General features: G+C 48.9%; 1 protein-coding gene across 1 annotated transcript; it reads right to left on the bottom strand.

Annotated features, from left to right (window-relative positions):
- Nucleotides 1-508: 508 nt before the first annotated feature.
- On the bottom strand, nt 509-21,724 carry LOC135901195 (uncharacterized). The gene is made up of 3 exons (XM_065430880.2): nt 21,585-21,724; nt 4,687-4,873; nt 509-1,124 (listed from the first exon to the last, which is right to left on the bottom strand). Exons 1-3 carry the CDS (start codon nt 21,612-21,614, stop codon nt 691-693), a joined length of 651 nt encoding a protein of 216 aa, XP_065286952.1. The 5' UTR covers nt 21,615-21,724; the 3' UTR covers nt 509-690.
- Nucleotides 21,725-23,409: the final 1,685 nt, after the last annotated feature.

The raw sequence follows: 23,409 nt of genomic DNA on the forward strand, positions 1-23,409 counted from the left end.
CCGTCACATGCCTTACGGATGAAGGTGCAAGTGCGAATGTATTTGTTAGCGGCTTGGTTCCCGTTCGCAGTCATAGCGGATCAATAAATTTCCACAGAGCCAAGCCTCGCGATCCAGCATCTGTGTTGCCTTGTAAAGGTGTGCAGGTACAGCGCCACTGAACATCGTGAATGACGAAGAGAGAAAGCGAAGCAATGAGTGTTTACGTGAGGAAGTTATGGTTGGCTAGCCTGCACGTGGGAAAGGGGATATAAAATCTAGAGTCAGTCCCAGAACGAGAAAAGAGAGAAGAGCACAAATTAAGTAAACTGCGTACACAATCTAGCGGTAGTAGGCAGCGTTCTCAAGATGAATTGAGCAGGCCAAGTAGATCTTAGAAATTTGATCAGCGCAGATATGTCTAGCACTGCGCATGTTACTTGCCTCGCAGGCAGGCCCAATGATGTGCGTGGCACATACGTACAGGCTGTTGTTGTTCCTAACGACAACAGATTAAATACAAGTAGGCTGCTTTTCAACTGTTCTTTTAATACCGATTGAGATATTGAAGTATTCGATTCCATACTCGAAACGAACAGATCACATACTTAAAAAGGTCAATTTGCTAATCCAAATTTATGGCACTCATTTGCCGTGACCCAAGTGCAGAAGAAGAAAGTGCCTGCCAAAATGCAGGACGAAATTCCAGTCCTACTTCTTAGGCTCAGAATCTAATACCACCGGTGGTACGCTGCTCGGCCCGGCCAACGGCTCGTCCTCATTAGGAGGCGCATCGGCGGACGAGCCCGTCGAAGTAGGCGCCTTGTTGGGGCAGGCGCGCGTCCAGGGTGCCTTCTTCGCGTGCCCCTCAAGGTGGCTCCTCAAGGAGCCCTTGCGGGACAACTTCTTGTAACACAAGTGGCAGGTGAACCAGCGCCGGTGAATGCTGCTCTCTGCTGGCGGTTGCTCGGTCGCCGAAACAGTCGCTGCCGGCACAGGACGGCGCGGTGAACCGCGACCGCGACCTCGACCGCGCTGCGGCTGTCCCTTGACGCCTCGTTTCGGGCAGGGCATTTTTGACGGCCGTTCCTTGGCATTCTGCTCCTGGCAGCTGTCATGGGTGCCCACGCTTGCTCCCCTCTCGCCTGCGAAAGGGGCGGGGAGGAATGCGGGGAGGAATGCGGGGATACCCTGTTTCTCTCTGAGAAGTAAATAAAAACGTTCACTCGTTCATTTATCGGTATGTTATGGCCCCTTGTGTATAAATTACGCAATCATCATCATCATCATCATCATCCTTATGATGTAATCACTACCATCTAGAGTAGGTTTCGGAGTTTCATATACCTACCACGGTGGGTTAGCGGCTATGGCACTTCTAAGTACAACGTAGCGGGTTCGACTTACGGCCGCAGCAGTCGGATTCAGATGGGGTCAGAATACGACAACGCCAGTGTAGCATGTTTTGGGTGCACGTTAAAGATACCCAGGCGCATTGGGGACACGTTAGAGATCCCCCGGTGGTCAAAATTAATCCTCAGTTCCCCCAGTACGGCATGCCTCATAATCAAATCGTGGTTTTGACACGTGAAACCCCAGAATTCATTCAAAGATACACAGGTCGCCAAAATTAATCCGGAGCACCCCCCACGGCATCATTTATTACAACCTCGCCAGTTTCGGGACGTTAAACTCCACATTTTTTTTTTTTTAGTCTCGTATTATTATTGCCTCGTCAACCTGCGCTTTCGTTTTCTTCGCCCTGTCTCTCTCTCTCTCTCTCTCTCTCTCTCTTTCTCCTCTAACACAGACACATTTTCGTCGTTAAATTACGTTTCTTTTTTTCTCTTTTCAGCACTCACTTTCATGTAACCCGTTGTTTCATTGATGAGACAAGTTGTAACAGGCGACGCAGCGTTGAGGTCTTGAATTTGACGGGAACTACGGTAGAACGCCCACGGTCGTGCCACGGAGCAGCCTAGCGCGTGCGCATGTCTATACAGGCAGACCTGGATCCTTTGTCTCCTCATCCTGACACCCAATCAGACTATAGACGAAAATTTGAACCAGCGCGTCTCTGGTTCCATTGAAATGGTCAGTTAGGATCTTGATGCTAAAAAATCACCAACATTCTTTTTTCAGCGTTTCAGCCGCAGCAAAAGCACTGCGCTTTATCTTAGACCCCGATGCGAGCATAGAAGTATTGTGTAACCACTACCTCGTGCGCAAGGGGTTAGTATTTAACAACGCAGCCCTTTCCACCAGAATGCACATTGAGCAAGTTTTCGGCGTAGGTGCCTGGTCACTTCACAAGAAAGCGAGCGAAGATGACCGAAAATTTTTTTCGAAAAGCGATTGCTAGGGAAGATAAGCAATGTGTGAAGGGCTACAGAGGGCGCGTTGAAAAGCCAGGCCAGCTCATTCCACTTACTGTATTAAAAGTTTGAATATGTATTCTGGGGTTTCGCGTGCCAAAACCGCGATATCATTGTGAGGCTGTACTGGGGGACTCCTAATTCATTTTGACCACCAGCAGATCTATAATGCGCCCCCAAATGCACTGGGCATGGTCGTTTTTGGATTTCGTCCCCATAGAAATTGCGACCGCCGCGGTCGGGATTTCATCCCGCGCCCTCGGACTTAGCAGCACGACTCCGAAACCACTGCGCCACCATGGCGGGTATACTGTGTTGTAGCAACGTAGCGCAAAAGACACGCGAGCGCAAGTTTGCTCTAATCAAAACGAGTGCTTCCCAAATCGCTCGAGTGACTACCCCCCCCCCCCCCATCATAGTGCTTGTCTCGTCATGTAGTGCAATGTAATAATGCTTAATGTAGGTTTCACCTGTGGCTTAATAAGCTTCGCCTCCTTTTGCTTTCATACCCTCCCATTAGTTAAGAAAGATGTTTACCAAGACACTGCGTTGTCGCCATATATGTACGGCACCTCGGCTACAACGTGTTGACGTATTATCCGGGATATATCGCTGCCGGCGATATTTCTTGCAGCGCGCATTGATTGGCTGAGTGAGCGCGACGCGACGAAACCAACCACGCACGTGCAGCAAGGGCAATTTCCAAGTAGCCCAATTCCACGTCGCCAAGTTGAGTCCCTCGCTCCAGTGGAGCGTAGCGCTGGACGCTACGTCGCTATTAAAAAGCACAAATACTCCCCGAAGTGATCGGTCAGGAATACGGCCTGACTGGTGACAGAGCGCCTGCCGTGCAAATGCTATACGTCTGTCATGTAGTAGAGAGTTTACTAAAGAAAGTACATCGTGACCTTGGGGGAAAGGCAAGACCTGCACGAAGAAAGCTAACGGAATGCTATTACGTTTCCCGAAGCTTACTTGACACTTGCCACCGTGTATATATATATTTAATAATAGCGGTGTTTCAATAGTGGAACTGCTGAATCGAATAGAAAAGCGGATATGTTCCAGAAAAGACGACCTACACATACCGAATCAAATACCAAATAGCTTCTCATTTCTAAACAACATCAAACATAAAGGGTTTGTGGAAGCCTTCTAGGAAAAAAGAAGAGCCAAGGTTATTTGCACTATTCGATACACGTAATGCCGTTCAGAACTGGACATCCGGTCAACCGAGGAGCTTGCATATGAGGAACTGGAAAATTATCGTGCCTGGAACCCCAAATTACCGTACCTGGGACCCCATGAAGCCAAAAGGGCACATTTCAAGTTAAAATGACACTGAAAATATTTGAAATGTATTATTAAATTACTTTCTACAATAAAAAAATGACTACTCTTACCATGAGACCCTACTTGGAAATCCAGGCAAGGCTCAAAAAAGAAATACGAGTGGCGACACCGACGTGAAGTTCCCGCACCGGCTAACTTTGACGCCATGGATTTTGACGGCATCTGCTCAGGTAAATTGCGCTTTTTTCGGTAAGGATTAACTACATTGCACTCTAAAAAAATGCATAGGCTGAACTTTGCGAGTTCAAAAAATTTCTGCCGACGCACAACGCCCCAAATACGAAGAAAAACAATAATAATCCGCGACGTCACACTCACGGACAGGCGCTGGAGTTTCGGCGCGAAACCAAGAAAATGAAATTCGGACCTTTATTTTCTATTGTAATAATTGAACTATTACGGAAAATTTAACAAAAATACAGTTATGAAGGTTATGTTCCGTCAGTCTAAACTGATCTAATGCTTCTCTTTTAGTGTCCCTTTAAGATTCCAGCCCTCGTAGTCACTCAGTTCGACCTAAACGACTTTTGTGAAGCTACGAAGACCCCTTTCGCTGTTTACAAACATAGGCCCTGGACGGCTTCCACTTTTGCGCGTTGGCACAGACCATTAAATTTGGCGGCCAAAAATGTCAGCGGTGAGTACCAGGAGAGCGACAGAACACAGTCCCGCAGATTTTCAACACTTAAGTGTTGAAAATCTGCGGGACTGTGTACCTGCGGGATTATGTAGAAGGGATAATTATCCCTTGTACGTTAAGAGAAAGAGTATTAGTCTTGAAGCATTGAGCTCCTTCCTTTTACCGGAAAAGGGTAAAATAGTGTTTTCCGTACATCGAAACCCAACTTTAAAAAGAACGCTTGTCGTTCCAGCGTAACTGATGAGACACGTGACCGGAGGTTCTTTGGGGCAGCAGACTCGCTGCTGTTTAACAGGCGCACTCGATCCACAGCCGTTTCTTTGTCACTATACGACTCACTTTGCCAGGAGAGACATTCCGGCTTAGGCATCTGCGTAGCCATGATGCTGCTGACCAGCTGCTTGGCCATCTGCAGGTAGTGCCCCTTGCGCCTCTCGTAGTGGTCGGGTGCGAGAATGTCCATGTCTTTGGTGGTCGGCTCGGCGCCACTTTCGTCCGTGTGGTCGCCCGCCTGCGAATTTGCGGCCTGCGAAGACAACGGCCAAGGGGCATCCGCATCCTTTGTATGGGTCACTCGCACAGCCGTTGCAACGCACTTCAGCCATTTCCCCAAAAGGGACCCAAGAGCCGGACGTGTGATCAGTCAGTAGCGACAACTGCCCACGTGCGGAAATTTACATTTTCGACGACGCGGTTTGCACCCCTTCGGGTGGACTGAACCGTGGTTAATATAACCGCGGTTATCGCAAAACGCGGTCAGCTCGGTAACACAGCAGGCGAAACGGCGGTTGGGCCGCTTACCGCGGTTAACTGCAAACCGAGCTTGGCGACCTCGGTTTTGAGCAACCTACATTTGCCAAACTGTCAAGATGGCAGGCGGTACGTCAGCAGAGTGCAGGGTGCGTCCTTTGTAGGCCTTTTAAAACCTTGGTGCCACCCTCAGAGGGCATTATAATCGTTTGGGAAGATAATCTGGGCGCCCTGCACGGAAATACTTAAAATGCACGCCTCTGTATGCCTAAGATGGTGCAACGCTCGACAGCAATCTTCACGCCGACGTAGGACCTAACAAAAAAGATGCGCATCTGAATCTCGACAATATGAGCGAGTGATAGCGGTAACTTCCTACACTAATTGAACTATATGCGCGACGCAGTTTGGAAAACCTCCACGACGAATTATGTGCACGAAAGCCAGCAGTGATTATGTGAAGGTGCGTCCCGTTGCACGTTCTGCGTCGTTCGCTTCGGTAGAGAAGACGGCGACACACCTGACGAGGTGTCAGGCGTGCCGGGTCTACGTCACGCGCTGTGTTCTTGCTGTTCACGCTGTACAGATCTGGTGTCAAAACTAGCGTTAATTTTGGACCTTGGTTTGTTCATTTTGCGCCGCAGCGTGTTGGAATTCCAGTGGAACTTAAGACTAGCGGCGAGCCTTATTCCTCCCCACTGCGAGCATGAATGCCCGTGTAACTCGGGCAGACTGTGGTTGTGGCTAGCCTTGGTTAAGTGAGCAACCGCCGTTAAGTTTAACCGCCGCGGTTAAGGGCACCCATGTAACAAGGGTATTAAAGGACTGCTGACGCAATATTATCGACTAAATTTTTACGTTAAATGAAGGTCCTAGACCTATAGCCCTTAGTTTACTGGCACGCATCGGAGCGACCTCAATAATTTAATAGAATTACTTTTCTACAGCCAGTTTCGGTTTTGTTTCCCAGGTGATGACTGTGTCGTGATGTCATGACGCATAACGCGGTCACGTGGGACCGGGACATCGTGACTACTGACATATTGATCCAGCTCGCTCGCTCGTCCGCTACGCTGCTGCACCAGGCCTCACAACGAGCAGCAGCACAGGAGGCGACCGAGCAAGTCGGGTCGAGCTACAAAACGTCACGATGTTCTGCTCCCAGGTGAAACGCCAAATTGCTCGCGCACCATACGCCTCGGAGACGCAAGCCGGACGCTTACCAACATGGCCGTAGTGGAGGAGAAAGCCTGATTAGGCGAACGCACACGAAAAAGATGACGTTGCTCACTCGGTTTTCACGACAGCTTCAAAATAATTCCACGACGCGTCCAACCTCTAGGCGAACGACACAGAGTACGTATGCAACGCGAAAGGAGACGGGCATTCGGTAAAAAATGTCCAGGTGTCCTTAGCTATTGCCTAAGAGACGCGAAGGCGAAAGCCTTGTAAAGCCTACTGTGAATTACATTAATTCACTCTAATCCACCTTAATCCTCATTAATCCACTGTAATGCACCTTAATCCACCATAATCCACCTTAATCCTTCTTAATATACCTAATAGACCTCAATACTCCTTAGTCCACCTTAACGTGCTCTTATCCACCTTAATCCATCCTAAACCACCTTAACCCAACCACTAATCAATCACTAACTTTGCTAATCATTCGTCATCTCTTATACACGGCTTGACATGCTTTGGTTCGCTTCCGACCTTCGTTGGGTCACGTGACATTTTCCGCACTTCATAACGCGACCTTGAAACACTGAGATCTGAGGCATTTGCCTTAATATTTACAGGTGTCCTTCACGATCGTCTATGAGACGCGAAGGCGATAGGCTTGTACAGCCTACTGTAATTCATCCTAATCCACCTTAATCCTCATTAACTCACCTTAATCCTCATGACCCCCCCTTATTCACATTAATCCAACCACTTATCAATCATAAATTAAATTTACTCATCATTAATCATCTCTTATACCCGGTTCGCTTCTCGCCTTCCTTGGATGACGCGATGTATTCTGTACCTCACAACGCGACCTTGAAATAGACATTTAAGGCTTTCGCCTTAAAATGTCTTTTGCGTAAACCGCTCATACGTAGGTGTTCATTCCACGTTTCCGCGTTTAGCTTTGTTTGCAACCACTTTTTAGGAATAGGAAGTAAACAAAGCATCAGAACCTGGCGGAAAAGAACACCAACTGAGTAGCAGCATGGTGTCGTCGCCCGTTGTTTTATGCCAGGTATCCTGATACAGATAAATTTCTGGGAGAGGAGGGAGGGGAGAAGTATGCGTGCCTGTGCCACATTGCGAGGTCGAAAGAGATGCTGCCTCATTTTATTAGGGCACAAAGAGAAGCGATAAGGTCCTAATGACGACGGATAGTTCGAGCCTTCCAAAGGTGCACCATCTCGAACGTGCCAGACTCAGCCGAGGACAGTGAACTATAAGCACTGTTGGAAAAATTGAGTCACCTTAGTATCCTTGCGCAATTTGAATGCGAAAGCATTATGCCTTCTCTAAGTTGTCACATTAAATTAAAGCTCTACCTCAATCCTCTTTAGTCAACGTTAATGCACTTTATTCTACGTTAATCCACCTTAAACCACCTTAATCAACTTTAATCTATCTTAATCCACGGTGATGATATTTCCTGCTACTCGTTGCGGACAACGCGAACACCGGCTTTTCTGCCTCAAGGGACATATAGTGCTTTCAGATTAAAAACGGCGACAAAAAGTCCAGCGATGTCGCTGAACACGACGATAAGCGAACGTTGCACGAGCGTCGGAATTCGTAATTAAAATTCATATTCTTGTGACATTCGAATGCATATTTTTCGTTCCGCTTAAGCACCCCATTTACATACAGGGTCCTACATATTTCGTTGCGTATTTTCGAATAAAAGTTTTACACTCACCGCTGCACTGTTGTTCAGATTTTGCAGAAAGATTGCATTTCGGAGTCTACGCCGTTTACTATAACACTTGCCACAGTTAACTGCCTGGTTTTTAAGAGGCTTTAGGTCGGGTGCTCCTATAGATAGATGTAAAAGGACAATTCGTCTTTCTCGGCAACCACTGTACCAAATTTGACGAGATTTGTTGCATTTAAACGAAACATTTAAAATCTGGTGACTGTCGGTTTCGAATCAGAATTAGAATCAGAATCAGTTTTATTCATGATTTTTTATTTTTTATTTAGGTCGTCAATTTTTTATTAAAAATAGGGAAAGTCGAAAACTATCAAGCTTACAGCTCAGTAACTCAGCAATGAAAAAAGATATCACAATTATGTGAATTGCATCTATAGTACATCTAAAGCGGACAGAATTGATATTTTACACTATTTTACGAATTTACGAATATTTTACGAATCCGAAAAAACTTAGTATTATGGCAATACAGCTTTTGCAGAACCCTTGTACACAACGTAACGAAGTCACGTAAGATATGAAATGACACACCACGCTTGTCCGCTTTCAGTGATCTAGTGGTTGCCGTTTACAGAACAGTGATATCTGTACTTGATGCAGAGCTATTGTAAACTGCGTGCATCTATTTTTTCGTACTTCCGAATTTTCGAATCGAAATTCCGTTTCCAACAGTCACTATACTATAATTTAACCTTCTCTTTCAAATGCAACAAATTTCATAAAAATCGGCTCAGGGGTTATCTCAGAAAAACGTATTTGCGTTTTACATGTACTTGAATAGGCCGTGTCGGAGTTGGGCCCGAGCTAAAGCTTCCTCTTAAGAAAAAAAAATTGGAGGCCACTGGGCTTAACCTTAGCGTATCCTTAGCGTTTGGAGGCATCTTGACCGCATACACGCCCGGCGCAAAGACGCTGGCGCGGTTGCGGGCACAGACTGACGCGACGGCGGGCGCGCGCCGCTTCATCCCTGGCATGACGTCACATATCACGTGATGCAGCGATGGTGGCGCCGCCGCCGCGTCGCGCGCGACGGCGCAAACCGAAGCGTGGAGGCCTCCGCCGGGCGTCGTCCGACGGCGCGATATGAGGCCCCATCTGCAGCCGGTGTGACGTCATCACGTGACGTCACATCATGTGATCTCACTTCAGGCTCAATGGTGGCCACCGCCGGGAGGCGATCGACGGCGCGATATGAGGCCCCATCTGCAGCCTGTGTGACGTCATCACGTGACGTCATGTCACGTGACCCCACTTCAGGGTCAATGGTGGCCACCGCCGGGCGTCGCGCGAAGGCCCGAAACCTACGTTAATATGCTTCGTATAAAAATTTGAATTTGTCTTCACTTATGGGGATGCGAGTTGCTGCAGGCGACGGCGCTAGCATAATTAAAGTCCCTCAATCATTTAAAAGTACCGCCAGGCTTTGATCCAGCCGACAACGCCTGCGATAGGCTGATCGGTGACATGTGACCTTGCTCCGCCCCTTTGCCGCCATGAAAGTTCTTGCGCGCCGGGCGAAGAGCGCGCGTTTCGCCTGTTGTGCTTTGCACATAGCTGCGATAATTTCGTTCCGGGAGGTCCGAAATGCCTTGTTGCTGTGCGGTTGGGTGCCGAAACCGGACGAAGGGTGGTGTAGGGGTTGGAGGACGGACTTCGCGGATGAAAACCCCACAACTTGGGAGTGTTTTATTCTACATTATGTACAAGGAGGTGAGCGACAAGTAACATTCGTACAGACATTACGGGCCGGCAGCAACTCGGACGCTGCGGCCCGCGGCAAGAAGTTCGAGAGAGGTGAATCAGGGAATCAGGGCATGTCCCAGAATCCTCAGGTCTCTCTGGAAGGCTTCTTATAAGCCCTTCGAGCACTGCAAGTCACGTCATGTTTGACCAATGGGAGAGTCCACTCCGATGACGCCACTTGCAGCCAATGGTAGGCGCCCGTGTCGCGGGGCACACCTGTCGGGGCTCTCTGCGGTCTTGCCACGCAGACTGGTAATCCACTTGTAGGCTGGAGAAGGAGCGGGGGGGGGGGCGCTCGTGCACCTGCTTCATTGTCGGATGCCCACCTGCTAACCCCGGCGACTCGGCTCCGCAGCGGTGGCAAATGCCTTCTTCAAAGACGAAGGGGGTCGATTGAGCTCCATTGTCCCAGGCCCCCTTCTAATCCTGGCGACGCACGAACTTGTTGCCTCGGCCGCTTCTCTGGAATGCGCGTTCCTGCTTCTGCATTCCTCAATTAGCTGTGCTGCCACTCGAAGCGGTTTGGGGAACTCGAAGAAATCGCAGGAACCAGCTCCATATCTAACAGCTCGTCCTCGCCCCGGTTGTTCTGAATGGCCGGTGAACTCAATTCGCTGGCCATGAGGACGCTGAAAGGAGCTGCAGGGTACTGGGGTCGAGCCTCGTTTGACAACCCTCGGGATCCTGGGCCCTGGAGAACAAACGTCAAACAAACAAAACAGCACAGCGCTGCACCACGCGTAAGCGCAGGCTCTTCACCCCTGACTCGCCAGACTATTACTGAGTCAAAATCAACCCTGATCTTCTAGCTCCCCAATTTTGACAACAGTTCCAACCACCCTTCCAAACAGCTATCCATTTCTCCTCGATTGCCGACAAGACCAGAGTACTATTGTTGTTGCAAAACAAAAGGGTCGTTGACGATGCAAACAACAAATGAAAACAGCCGAACATAACTTAAGTGGCCTAACCACACGAACAGCATGTTTCCAATCTATCGCAGTGGCGTACTTATCACACGTAATGGTGCCACTGAACAATCTGGTCAACCTCACAAGTACGTAATCACAAGCGCACTAGCCTTGTGGTCACTAAACAAAACGCGTACTTGCGTTGTAGACAAACTTTTCACTTACGCTTACTCACGTTTCTTCCCTGAAAGTCCTACAGGACACGTGACGTAAACGAGCAATTAAACTTGCGGGACTTACACACTCCGCAGAACTCTTAAAACGATGCGTCTTCTACTAACTCTTTCCACGCACGTTCACTAAAGAAGTCAGAATACACGGCTGCCCTCACACACACACTAGCAACCCAGTCATAAAGTCTGCTTCCTTCCGTCCACACAGGACACGCGCTAATGGAACTAAGAACGCCTCTCAGTGCAACTCATGCACTCACTGAAAATCTACGCGCTTAACCTTACAAAATTCAAAAACACTTAAAAAGAAAGAAGGTTAAATAACACACGCGCTTTACCATAGGCCTCTGAACGATAACCTTGACCCTTGGTTACTCAAACACACACAAAAAAAGCCTATCTACTTATTAATGAGCATCTCGCGAGACTACATGTTTACTTAAAACGCATCTTTCAAATCTCGGAGCTTTCTCAAACCTAAACATAAACAAAGCTCATACCTTACACATTGAAAGAAACTCTAGTCTCAAATCGCGAAATTTTCCGATGCTCAAAAATAAAAAACAAACACTCCATTTCTACGGAAGCGCTCTTGGCCTCCCGTTCCCGATTGCTTACGACTGACTCATACTTTCAGCCTGACCCGCGGTGGGCGAAGTTTCAAAGCTACTCTGGCTGCCGAGAGACAACAAAAGGGCTGATTCACTATCAGCTCCCCCAAGACGTTACGGTCTCCTGCCAATTTGCGTCCTGGCGCCCCGCTTTCAACACGAACTCGATTGACCGCGTCGCTACTCCCCACCTGGTCTCGTCCTGCCACCTTGCGTTTCTTCGAACTGCACGCTGAGCTGTGAAAAGAACTACGGAACGACGAGGAGCTTAACTGCCTCGTGCCCTTTGTCCGCGTCCGAGCAGAACATTCTTCGCGGTCCCCCTTTGACCAGTGGCTTGAACGTTTTCGATGCGTCAACATCGTCCGAGACGACCGCAGCTTTTTCCTCGCGCCCTGCCCATTTGGGTTTCTCGCCATTTTTGGCGGCGCTACATTAATTACCGTCTTTCGGTCTTTACCGCGCTTCTTTTTACGGCGCTTTCTCTTCGCACTCACTTTCATGTCGCCTTCTCGTGCCTCGTGCTGACCGGTACACATTTCGTCGGCCCGGATCGGTCTCTTACCCGCACAGTCTGAGTGATTTACATTTAAATCTACTCTCACTTTGCCTCGACTGGCGGACAGCCCAACCGACTCTGGCACAATGCAGCAGGCTTTACTCGAGTAAGACAACTCGCACTCTTGCGAACTGCCCTCTACTACATTGCCCAGCTCACGCTGTGAATCGGCACACCGCCCGTCGGTATCGATCGCTGTCTCACGCGCACAGTCCGAATGATTAACAACTGAATCATCCCTATCTAGGCCATCTAGACTGGCGGAGAGCCGCACCGATCCCTGAACAATGCAGTTGTTCTCTCGTGAGCTACGGAGCTCGCCATCCCGAGAACTATTCTCAACTGCATCGTCCAGCTCGCACTTCATTTCTGCACGCACATCTGGCTCTACATGGGTGCTCGCGTCGGTCGCGTCAACAGTACCCTTTTCCTCGCTAGCAACCTCGCTAACCTTACCAGCGACGCACACACGCGGTAACTGTGCCAATTTGTTCGCAGCTGGCCTAGCTGTCTCCACAGTCATCTGTTGGCACAGCACCTCGTCGCTCTCCTTTATTGCCACTAAGGCATCGTTAGCAGCTAGCCTTTTCCCTTCACTTATTAATCGGCAGCCAATCTCGCAGGCACTACTCTTTTCGTCGGCTTCTGGCGAAAATCCGCTAGACACTCGCTCTGTACTTGCTACAGAATTCTCAGACAGCCGTTGTCTCTGTGCCAATAACTGATCACAATACTGTATCTCTTTGATCAGTGCTGCCTTCTCTCTCTCATACTTTTCCTCTTGCTCAAGCTTACGTTGATTCACACGTTCGCGTGCCTTCTCACGTTCGTGACGCTGACACCTAAGAGCAAGTTCTTGAAGCTCCTGCTTCCGTTCATTCTCGCGTTCTTCACGCTGACGCTCACTCCTAAGCTCACGACGCTCTCGCAAACGTACACGACGCGCACGCTCCCGTGGCTCCTGTATCACCTCCCAAGCAAGCTCAATGCTTTTGTCATCATTGCCACTATCATTAATCGCCTTTATGATAGCTGGCGTTTCCATCCGTTCGTCCGCCTCAACTCCCAAATCGTCGCACACCAACAACAAGTCTAACCTCGTCAACCTTCTAAGATCCATGGCAGCTGCCCCGACAGGTGGTTAAAACTGTTTTCCTTAATTAATTTGTGCAAACACACAATGCAACAAACTCCCGATTCCCAGAACTATCAAAATTGAACACACAACCTTTGAGTCTGGCGAATCATAAGGAAAAAAACCACGCGCTCACTTACGGTTGCAGCACCCTGCCATCCGGTTCATTTGTCCGCTGTTGCCGGTTCCTCCGGACTGCCTGGGTCGAAGGCTCGCTCCTTCTTCGCTACTCCCAGTTTCTTCGGACCTCTTTCGACGAAGGCTCTCTCTTCTTCGCTCTTCCCGGTTCCTTAGGATCTCTCTCGATGAAGGTTTATCCGTAGCGCTGCCACCAGCTGATGCATTCGGAGGCGATCCTACCGCTGCCAACCAGATGTAGGGTTTGGAAGGACGGGACTCCGGGATGAAAGCCCAAACTTGGGAGGTTTATTCTACATTATGTACAAGGAGGTGAGCGACAAGTAACATTCGTACAGACATTACGGGCCGGCAGCAACTCGGACGCTGCGGCCCGCGGCAAGAAGTTCGAGCCGTTGTCAGATGGGAAGAGGACTTGGCACCTTCGAGGGCACCGCGTCCATGAGCGTTCATGTACTCATCAACCCAGCATCATTCGATACATTGGCCCCGGCTCGCCCCCTCAACCCGGGTTGACTGGGCGGGGGGTTTTGGTTCGGGCCAACGGTCCTTCCCGGACAAGGGGGCTGTTGTGGTGCAGCAACACAAAGTCACTGCACTCAACACACAAACAGCCATGTCGGTCTTACAGGACTCAAGCCTGACTGACCCTTGGACTGCCTCGGCGCAAAATAGGCCAAGGCATGCAACCATGCAGAGCACCAAAGCCGTCCGCGGAGCAGCGCGACCAACCAAGGGTGCGCCACCACCGGTTCTAGCTCTGGGTTCCACTGAACCAGACAAAACCCCGTAGATCGACTGGCACACACGGCCGAGTCGAGCGACCTTAGGAGCATGCATCATAACTTAATGGATAGCTGTCCGCCTGACTCATCAAAAATCACTGCAGGACGGGCCCACACTTCGAGAAACTTCTTCTCGCCCAAGCGGTGCCGCTCCCGGGTGAGATGGAACCAGACCTCCTTCCGTGCTTTCGCAAGCACTTCGTGAAGGCCCGGTGCCCTCCCCCCAAAAACTGCCCCGCGGTGTGCCAACCAAACTTGGTAGGAGCACTCGGCGAGGAGAAGCACGAACTGGTTGACCGCCTGATTAGGCAAAGGGTGCAAAAATCGAACTGTCTGGTAAGGAATGCCTGGCAGATTAAAAAGACTAGCAATCCTACGGAGAAGAGCTGCAGGAAGTAAACACTGCACAAACGCATGAACCGTGTCCTCACGAGCGCCACAGAACGGGCACACTCCACTAACCGGGACGGCTGTGAAGGGCCTGTAGCCCAACGGCAGGCACCCTCGCGCCAGGCGATACATGAAAGTGGCACGCCTAGCGTCGAGGAAACTGGCCGTGATGAGCTTCCAGTTTGGCCTGTGAATGGACAGGTCATACATATGGCAATGCGGGGGGAGGCCTGGGGTGAGGATGTCTACTAACTCTTGGAGTGGAGTTGAAACTACGTCGATGTCAGGGCGAACCGTGCGGAGGCTGACCAAAGAGTTGGCAGCCGCCGCATAAATGGTGGATGGGGTACCTGAACGAGGAACACAGTGGGAAAATGTGCTCTGCGAAAACAAGCGGAGTCGGGTGCTAAGGAAAAACGAGGTAAAGCTTCGAGTCAGGAGCATATCCGAGTTAAGAGCGACCTGGGTCCATCTGACGTGTAGTGCGGTAGCCACGATGCCCAGGTCGGGAATTCCGAGTCCTCCCCTATCCCTGGGCAGCTTGAGCACCCGCCTAGCTACACAGCCATTTGTACCCTTCCAAAGGAAGCGAAAGAGAACCCTCTCCAAGATGAGCTTGGTTCGGGTTGGAACAGGAGACACACACGCCACATACGTCAGGAATGAAAACAAAAGTGAGCGCAGGATTGTCGCTCGAGCAGTCAATGGGCATGACAACGCGCTGAACTCCTGAATCCTGGTTTCAAGCTTCTCCTTAGCCTGTTGCCAGTTTTCAGGAGACAGACCATCTGGTTCGAATTGGAAGCCTAGAATGCGCAGCCGCGTTTTCACGGGGAGACCATGAACGGGCTGCGGACTGGACGGAGTGGAGTTCAAGTACATGGCTGCACTTTTCGACCTATTCAACCTTGCACCACTCGCCCCGCAGTAACTGTCCATGACCTCCAAGACGCCGCAAACTGATGCTTCGTCCGGGACGACAATGGACAAGTCATCCGCGTAGGCAAATAGTGCAACCGGAGGGGAACCTGGTGGGAGTAGGAACCTGCCAATTCTGCTGTCACAGGACAACCTCTGCAGAAGCGGTTCGAGAGAAGTTCGAGAGAGGTGAATCAGGGAATCAGGGCATGTCCCAGAATCCTCAGGTCTCTCTGGAAGGCTTCTTATAAGCCCTTCGAGCACTGCAAGTCACGTCATGTTTGACCAATGGGAGAGTCCACTCCGATGACGCCACTTGCAGCCAATGGTAGGCGCCCGTGTCGCGGGGCACACCTGTCGGGGCTCTCTGCGGTCTTGCCACGCAGACTGGTAATCCACTTGTAGGCTGGAGAAGGAGCGGGGGGGGGGCGCTCGTGCACCTGCTTCATTGTCGGATGCCCACCTGCTAACCCCGGCGACTCGGCTCCGCAGCGGTGGCAAATGCCTTCTTCAAAGACGAAGGGGGTCGATTGAGCTCCATTGTCCCAGGCCCCCTTCTAATCCTGGCGACGCACGAACTTGTTGCCTCGGCCGCTTCTCTGGAATGCGCGTTCCTGCTTCTGCATTCCTCAATTAGCTGTGCTGCCACTCGAAGCGGTTTGGGGAACTCGAAGAAATCGCAGGAACCAGCTCCATATCTAACAGTGGCAAGAAGTTATTCTGTATCGCGCGCAGCAACCAGAACCTAACCAGACGAAAAGTATGGTTACACAGAATTGCACGGACGGACTTTGAACCGTCGGTAACAGCACGACTATGCGAGGCAAGTAACATACAACGATACAAAGGTGCCATAGAAAGTATACACATGCGTGTGTCGAGCGGTGATAGTATTTCACTCGCGTGCATGAATGTTGAGGGCCGAAGTTTGTGGAGATTATTTATTTTAGTTCGCTGTGAGCCCGCTGAATAGATCGGCATGACCTAGGATGCGAAGGACCGAAATGCCTTGTTGCTGTGCGGATGGGTGCCGAGATCAGACGGAGGACGACAAGAAGTTATTTTGCATCCCGCGCAGCAAACAAAACCTAACCAGAAGGTAATTCTGGTCGCATAGAAATGGACGGAAAGACTGAACCGTCGGTAACTGCACGACTGTGCGAGGAAAGTAACGTAGAGCGATACGAAGGTGCGAGAGAAAGTATACATGAACCTGTGTGTGCAGAGCTGCAGTACTATTTCATTCGCGCGCATGAATGTTGACGGCCAAAGTTTGTGCAGATTACTGATTTTAGTGCATTACGAGCCGGGCCCGTTGACTTAGCAAGTGCAGTATGACCTAGCATGCAAGTAAATAGTGGGGCAGAAACGCATTAACTCGCTGACAAATATCCGCATTGCGTTACGTGCGATAAAAAATAAAATTCACCAGCGAATTCTACTTTTACACTTTCCTGTGTTTGTGCGCGCGTTGTTCACTGCGCTTTACAACATGTCTAAAATGTAATTTCCAATATTCTAATCGTGTTTTGTGCATTGCATATGTGAATAAATATATTGCTAAGTGCCTGCATTACTCTGTTTTGAAAAACGAATACTGCATAGCCACAGCTACTGGCCGTCAAATAATGAAGCGTAATACGTCAGTATATCAAAGTACATTACATACAGCTGCGAGCTCGTTCCTTCCAAGTTTCCCTAACACTCGAAGATGTTTCAGTAATCGGCAATGCCATTTTAATGATGAAAAACACACAACTGCAAATGAACATAAGAAAAATGCCACAAGCGATACGCGGATTGCCAGCAAAACACAGTGCAGTAATAGCTGGGTCAATCCGCGTGTGTTTCGTATAAGGGCCCTCTAATGCTTACGGGGATTTAGCGGTGCACGGAGGCGAAAAGGGATAAACACAACACTGCGCGTCATGATTCGAGTTTACGCGGCGACGTCGCACGGTTCACGAGAACAGTCAACCACATTCACATGCCGCGGCGCCGCGGTTTAGCGCGGGCGCCGTCTGCTACAGGAACTTCCTAGGTGGCGCGCGCGGCAGATGGCGCTTAAAACCCCTTGATGTTTGAAAGTAGCGACACTCTCCTCCTCACGGCGCTTTCCTCCTCGATTCTCCTCGCCCGCCGGCTGCGCACGGCACGCTATTCCTCCCTGGCTCCCGCGGACGGGCCGCAGGATTCTATGGAGGCGTGTTATTTTGGGCCAGTTGCGCGCCCCAGTGGGGTTGAAAATTTTGAGAAATGTTAATAACAGCATCGATAATGCTAGAGGCAACATTTATGACGGGGTTGGTTTTTTCCTAAAGCCGTATGAACGGTGTATACCGATGTAAAGGGAGCTTTTGAGGCGAGTTTAAACTCCAGACAGTTTTTCTGCCGCATGATGAGATGCTTTACTTTGTGCGTCTGATCTAGTATTGCTTGTGACACATCCCTTTGTGTGCGGCATATTAAGCAAAAGTCTTAGACCTGTTTCAAGGTCGTGTTGTCACCTACAGAAAATATCGCGTGACCGAAAGAAGGCGGGAAGCGAACCAAAGCATGTGCACCCGTGTATAAGACATGATTATTGATTAGCAAAGTTATGATTGATTAGTGATTGGATTAAGATTAATTCGGGTGTATTAAGGAGGGTTAAAGTCGATGAAAGTGGATTAGGGTGAATGATGGGGAATTAAGGTGCATTAGTAAATATAAAGGTGTATAAAGAAGGACTAGGCTGGATTAAGGTGGATGAACGTGGATTAGGGTGAATTAAGAGGGATTAAGGTACATTAGAGGGGATTAAGGCCGATTAAGTTGGATGAAGGATGTCTTACCGCAGTAGGCTTTAGAAGGCTTTCACGCTCGCTTCTCTTGGGCGATAAATAAGAACACCTGGCACCCTTTTTTCTTGCCTGTGCGCGTATGTGCACCGCAGTTAATATATTCAGCATGCCTTAATTAGTCGCGAGTGCATCGACTGTCCATGCCTTTGTCTTCACAATGTGAAAGTTATAGCTTTTTTGCTGTGGTCTGTAAACTGAATAGGACGATTGCGGAATTTCAGTGTGAAAAAGCGGTGCCGGCAACCGCTCATTGACTACAGTAGTAGAAGCCGAGGAAGGGCATCCAATGAATATTCTTTAGGGGTCGCCGTCAAGGAAGCGTTAAGAAATACTCGGTATATCTATAGGAGAAGACATTCTATATCTTTAGGCAAGAGAAACGCCTTTGGATAACGTATTGTAATAGTTCACAACGAAATTTTGTTACATTATGTAGTAGCATATTTAAATTTGATTTGAATTAAGCATCACAAAACATTTATAGCAACGAAAATCAAACAGCATTGTCAGCAGAATGTTTTATTTTTATGTACACGCACCAACGTTGGTTGACAAGATACACGTAACCGAGAACATAAAATAGAATATTCGACAACAATAATAATAGTACTGAATATAATATTCAACATCAGAATCAATGCTAGTGTAGAATTATGAGAAAAAGAGACGCTCAAGAGAACACAGCAGTGGTAAGATATCATGAGAAGCCAACAAAGACGCGAAGGACAACATAGGGGAAATTACTAGTGCTTACCGATTGAATTAAACAAATGATAAATTAATGGCAATGAAAGTCAGCGAAAGCAAACTTTTTTCAGCTTCAGCTTTTTTTTCCCGAGTCTTTGTAATATGCGCGGCTCAAATTGGTCTTCAGTGAAATGTAGCTAGAACAATTAGAGAAGAGTTAGTCACTCAGGCAGGATGAGTAAAACGTCTTCATACATTTATAATAATACGTTACTGAGGGCAACCGCATTTTTATGCAACGTACAAATTGCCGCAACAAAAACGCTGGTGAGCAGGCCGGAAGAATTACTAGATGCATTACGATATGATTTGCTACGAGCAATGAGAGACGCCTCACCTCGCAAACAACGCTGTTCTTTGTCGGAACAAAGTTCTTTCGGCCGATGTTATGCAGCCACTGCTTCTTGCGCAAGCCGTCACGCTTTCCTTGCGGTATCACAAAAACGGCATAACCATGCTCAGGCTTCTTGTTGCAGTTATATGCGCAACAGCAAGGCATAGCGCTAGCTTATACAGCAGGAAACACAGCTTTCAACGTTCGCTACGCCGAGCTAAAGCGCCGAGCCAGCCGTGCTGAGGAAAATGGCGCGAACGAAAAAGAAAAACACAAGCAAAACTCAAGATCCGCGCGTTTCCAAGGGCAACGGCAGGGAGACCAATCGTCGTGCAGGAAAACGGGGGCAAAACTGGTTGCCGTGGGGGGGACGCGCAAGGGGCGAGGAGGAGGCGAGGAGGTCGCGCGGCGGCGGCAGAGTTCAAAGAGTGGCGGTACTTTCAAATTATCAAGGGACTTTAATGGCGCTACCTTGGAAATTATAGAGGGACCTTAAGCATAATAAACTTGTGTCGCCGCCTGGCGGCAGCTGCGGACAGAAGCCGTTCGGGGAGGTTTACCGCATGTTGCACGAGCGGGCGGCACGCACCTCGCGAAGGCCTGTAGCCGGGGAACGCCGACGGGCGCCGGGTACTTCGGCCGCGCGTAGCGTCCGACCAACGGCCCTACTACAGAGCACTGCGCTTCCACTGGCGCGGCGTCGCCGTGCCCAGCGCGCACGCGCGTCAACGCTACGTCGGACTGGTCGGACTATGAGGTGGCCTTAAACGCGCCTTTAACCTTTAACGGCTGCTTCGCCGGCGCTTGGTCGCTCAGTATCGCCATGGATGGCGCGCCGGCTGGGTCATCTGTGCGTGCTCTTCAACTCAAGCGACAAGCTGAATTCACTCATCCAGTAGATATAGCTAGACGGCAGGCTGCGAAATCTCAAGCAAGGGCAAAGTCGCCCGCTGAAACACCGTAACAAAGGGAGGACAGATTAGCACGTTATAGAGAAGCTTACCAAGCGTGGAAGCGTGCCAAGATCGAAGCTACTGCAACCGCCGCCGTCGTTCAGCAAACAAGGCGCGCTGTCGCAATAAACCAAAGAACACCAACAGCGACGACGAGAAGGAGACGAAGCCGCGGATGCAAGCAACGGCACTCACAAAGAACGTCTGACGAACCACGCCTTTCGGCTGGCGGCAAGCTCGACAGCGACGGCCATGTTTCACCGGGACTTCTCGGACAACCCGTTTGGCAGCGTGTGTAACGTGTGAGAACGGCAGTTGTCTAATACCGGTATCCACACGTACACTCCTGATCGCGATCGGGACCAATCCGGATCGAAACTCTCGACTGCGATTTTGCTCTCTCGCGCATTTTGTGCAAAGGAGCCAATCACGACCGAGAAATTAGATCCGGATAGGGCTTGATCGCTATCAAAAGTGCGCCGTGTGACACTCATATAACTTTACTGAAACACTGCGTGCATAGACTTCGCAAAACCAAGCCAAGCAGACCTTTCGCTCGAGATGACTATGCTTACAAAAGTTCAACCTCAGCCAATTTTTTTTATAACACCGTCTGAGGAGCTTCAGCGCAAAGCTGCAACTTGATATCGCTTTCAATGTTTTGCCCTCCGGGCGAAACTGCTCAATATTTTATTTGCTTATGTTTATTTTCTAACCTTGAAATTCAGGACCGCCCAGATTCAAGTAAATCTATTTCTGAACTAAGTATCTTTCGTCTGCGCACTCTTCTCGTTGGACAGCAAAGAAGCCTACGTCGCCTTCATTTGTTGCACACTTCGATGCTGTCTCTTTGACCATCTACGCGAAATCCGAACACACAACTTACGATGGCGGCCAGTAGCGAGAACGCGACAAAACAAATGAAAACGTTTCGCTCTCCCTATTACTATTACAACTCAGGCAAGCAAGGTGCATCGTTACAGCACACGGCTGAGTGCAAAGTTTCACCACTGCACGAAACATGCGAGTGCGAGAGAGCGATACGCTCAGCATGCCAAGCGCAGTGACCCGGGTCACAAGGCCTAGGAGTGTGAGAGAAATGCGAGACAAAAAGTCGCACGTGCGTTCCTTCTGAGCCAAAATCGCGCACTAACCGAGTTTTAACAAAGCTACGCAATACAACGCCGTAAAAAAAAGGAAAGCGAAGTGCTCTACAGTCCGGATGAAGACGGAAGAGTGTACTCACTTTGTTATCAGGCGCCGGAACTACAGACATGGCGGCTGGAGTCGCGTCGTCCCCACGAATTTGTCAAGATGGCCACGAGAATAGCGCTGACTTCGTCACTTGTTTTCGCCGCAACAACGCAAGAAATAAACAGCCCACAGATAACACATTCCATTGTTGTTGCTTTACATGTATATCTGATGTGCAGCGACCCCAAATTAGGCTCTAATTTTATTCGTTCATGTACCCACTGTTCCTGTGGCTTGAGCGGGATGACAGCAATGAGAAAAGCTTAATAAACTGAGAAGCTGACAATGCTTCTGGCTTTTATTTGAACAAGTGTGATTCGGCCCGCGCATTGTCATAAGAAGCTATAATTTAACATGCTGCCTTAAATTTGTTAGTAAACAAGGGATCAGTTTCGGAGGGGAACACCAAATTCGTTTTTTAGCTATTTCTGTATTGCTATTATTGTTTCCATAGACTTTCTCACAGGTCCCTACGATTGCTTCTTGTTCGCGACTGCAATGTTACTGGAGCGCACTATGATGTAGTCGAGTGAGCTGCACGGCGCTTTCCCGTTACGGCACCGCTTAACGAAGAATGAGCTGAGGGCGCTGCGAGCGAACTCCATGGGAGACGCGCTCTGCGACGTGTTCATCGTTCAACCGATCGCGCTTGTATGGCCCCATTCTAGCGTCTTAGTTTAACGTCAAATTAATGCTGATACGTTTTCTCCACGTAAATATGTTTTAGACATCGATTATACTGCGCAGCGTCTCAATTTTTCCTGTAAATATACTGAGCGTCGTCTGCTAGTGAGCGTACACTCGTCGCAAGAACTCTTTGTTATATCTTTATAAGCTAATTCTGTAGTTGCAAGAAATATGTGCTTACATGGCATTGTCCTTTGTTTACTTTGTTTTCTTTTGTTTCTTTTTTATTCTTTATTCGCTTTGGCTTGCACTGCGCGCGTAATTTCTTCACACGAATAATGACCGACAGGTGGTACATAGACCGAATAATGATTTTTTTGTACTGTTTGAATCTGTTACAAGTTTTCTTGTAATTTTTTTGCGGGGACTATAAGGCTCTGTTATAGCCGATACGAAAGGATCCCACGAACGGAACAGAAATGCTTTCACATAAAGAGATTTCCCGTCAGTGTTAAGACACGTGCATAAACGCATGCCTACGAATTATGAATATAAAGGCGAAAGAGATCAAATCGGATGAAGGAAGGAAGGAAGAAGTGCAGAAGGAAAGGCAGGGAGGTTAACCAGTTTAGTTCAACCGGTTTGCTACCCTACACATGGGAGCGGGATGAGGGGATGAAAGATGGGGGAGAGAGAGAGCGCGCATGATGAAATTTACATTACGCTAGGCGTGAGCTTTAGAACATAAAAGGACAAAACTGAAAGCCGGCTTTATTATTTCGAAACGTGCACGCGACAGAAGGAATCTAGCAGCCACATGTCATGTATTTCTAAGCAATCAAGAAGACCTTCAACAGAATTCAAGGGTACTAGCTGTAGTTAGGCTCACAAGACGCATAAATAAGCATACGACATTATAATTATGTTCATTACTTCAGGTATACGAGGCTCGTTTGATAAGTATGGTAAAAGTACCAGAGATAGCGCTACAATTCTGTTTTCTTCTAGATGGCGCGCGAGAAGTATTCTTCATATGACAGCAGAACTTTTTTGCGCTCGTACCGATAGTTAGTAAGCTTCTGACAGCCATTGGCACTGAGCTTTGTGGTGATTTTCGCCAAAATGGAAAAAGGGAGAATTTCGAGCAGTGATCAAACATTTTATTAAAAACACTGGACGGCCGCCGAAAT

The sequence above is a fragment of the Dermacentor albipictus genome, chromosome 4 (genome assembly GCF_038994185.2).
Source record: "Dermacentor albipictus isolate Rhodes 1998 colony chromosome 4, USDA_Dalb.pri_finalv2, whole genome shotgun sequence".
Taxonomy (NCBI): Eukaryota; Metazoa; Arthropoda; class Arachnida; order Ixodida; family Ixodidae; genus Dermacentor; species Dermacentor albipictus.

Coding starts and splice junctions, on each gene's coding strand:
- LOC135901195 (XM_065430880.2), bottom strand. CDS start 21,614: ATGTCTGTAGTTCCGGCGCCTGATAACAAA. Junction 4,874..21,584: donor TTCCGGCGCCTGATAACAAA/GTGAGTACACTC, acceptor TTGTCTTCGCAG/GCCGCAAATTCGCAGGCGGG. Junction 1,125..4,686: donor GGAATGTCTCTCCTGGCAAA/GTGAGTCGTATA, acceptor CCCCTTTCGCAG/GCGAGAGGGGAGCAAGCGTG.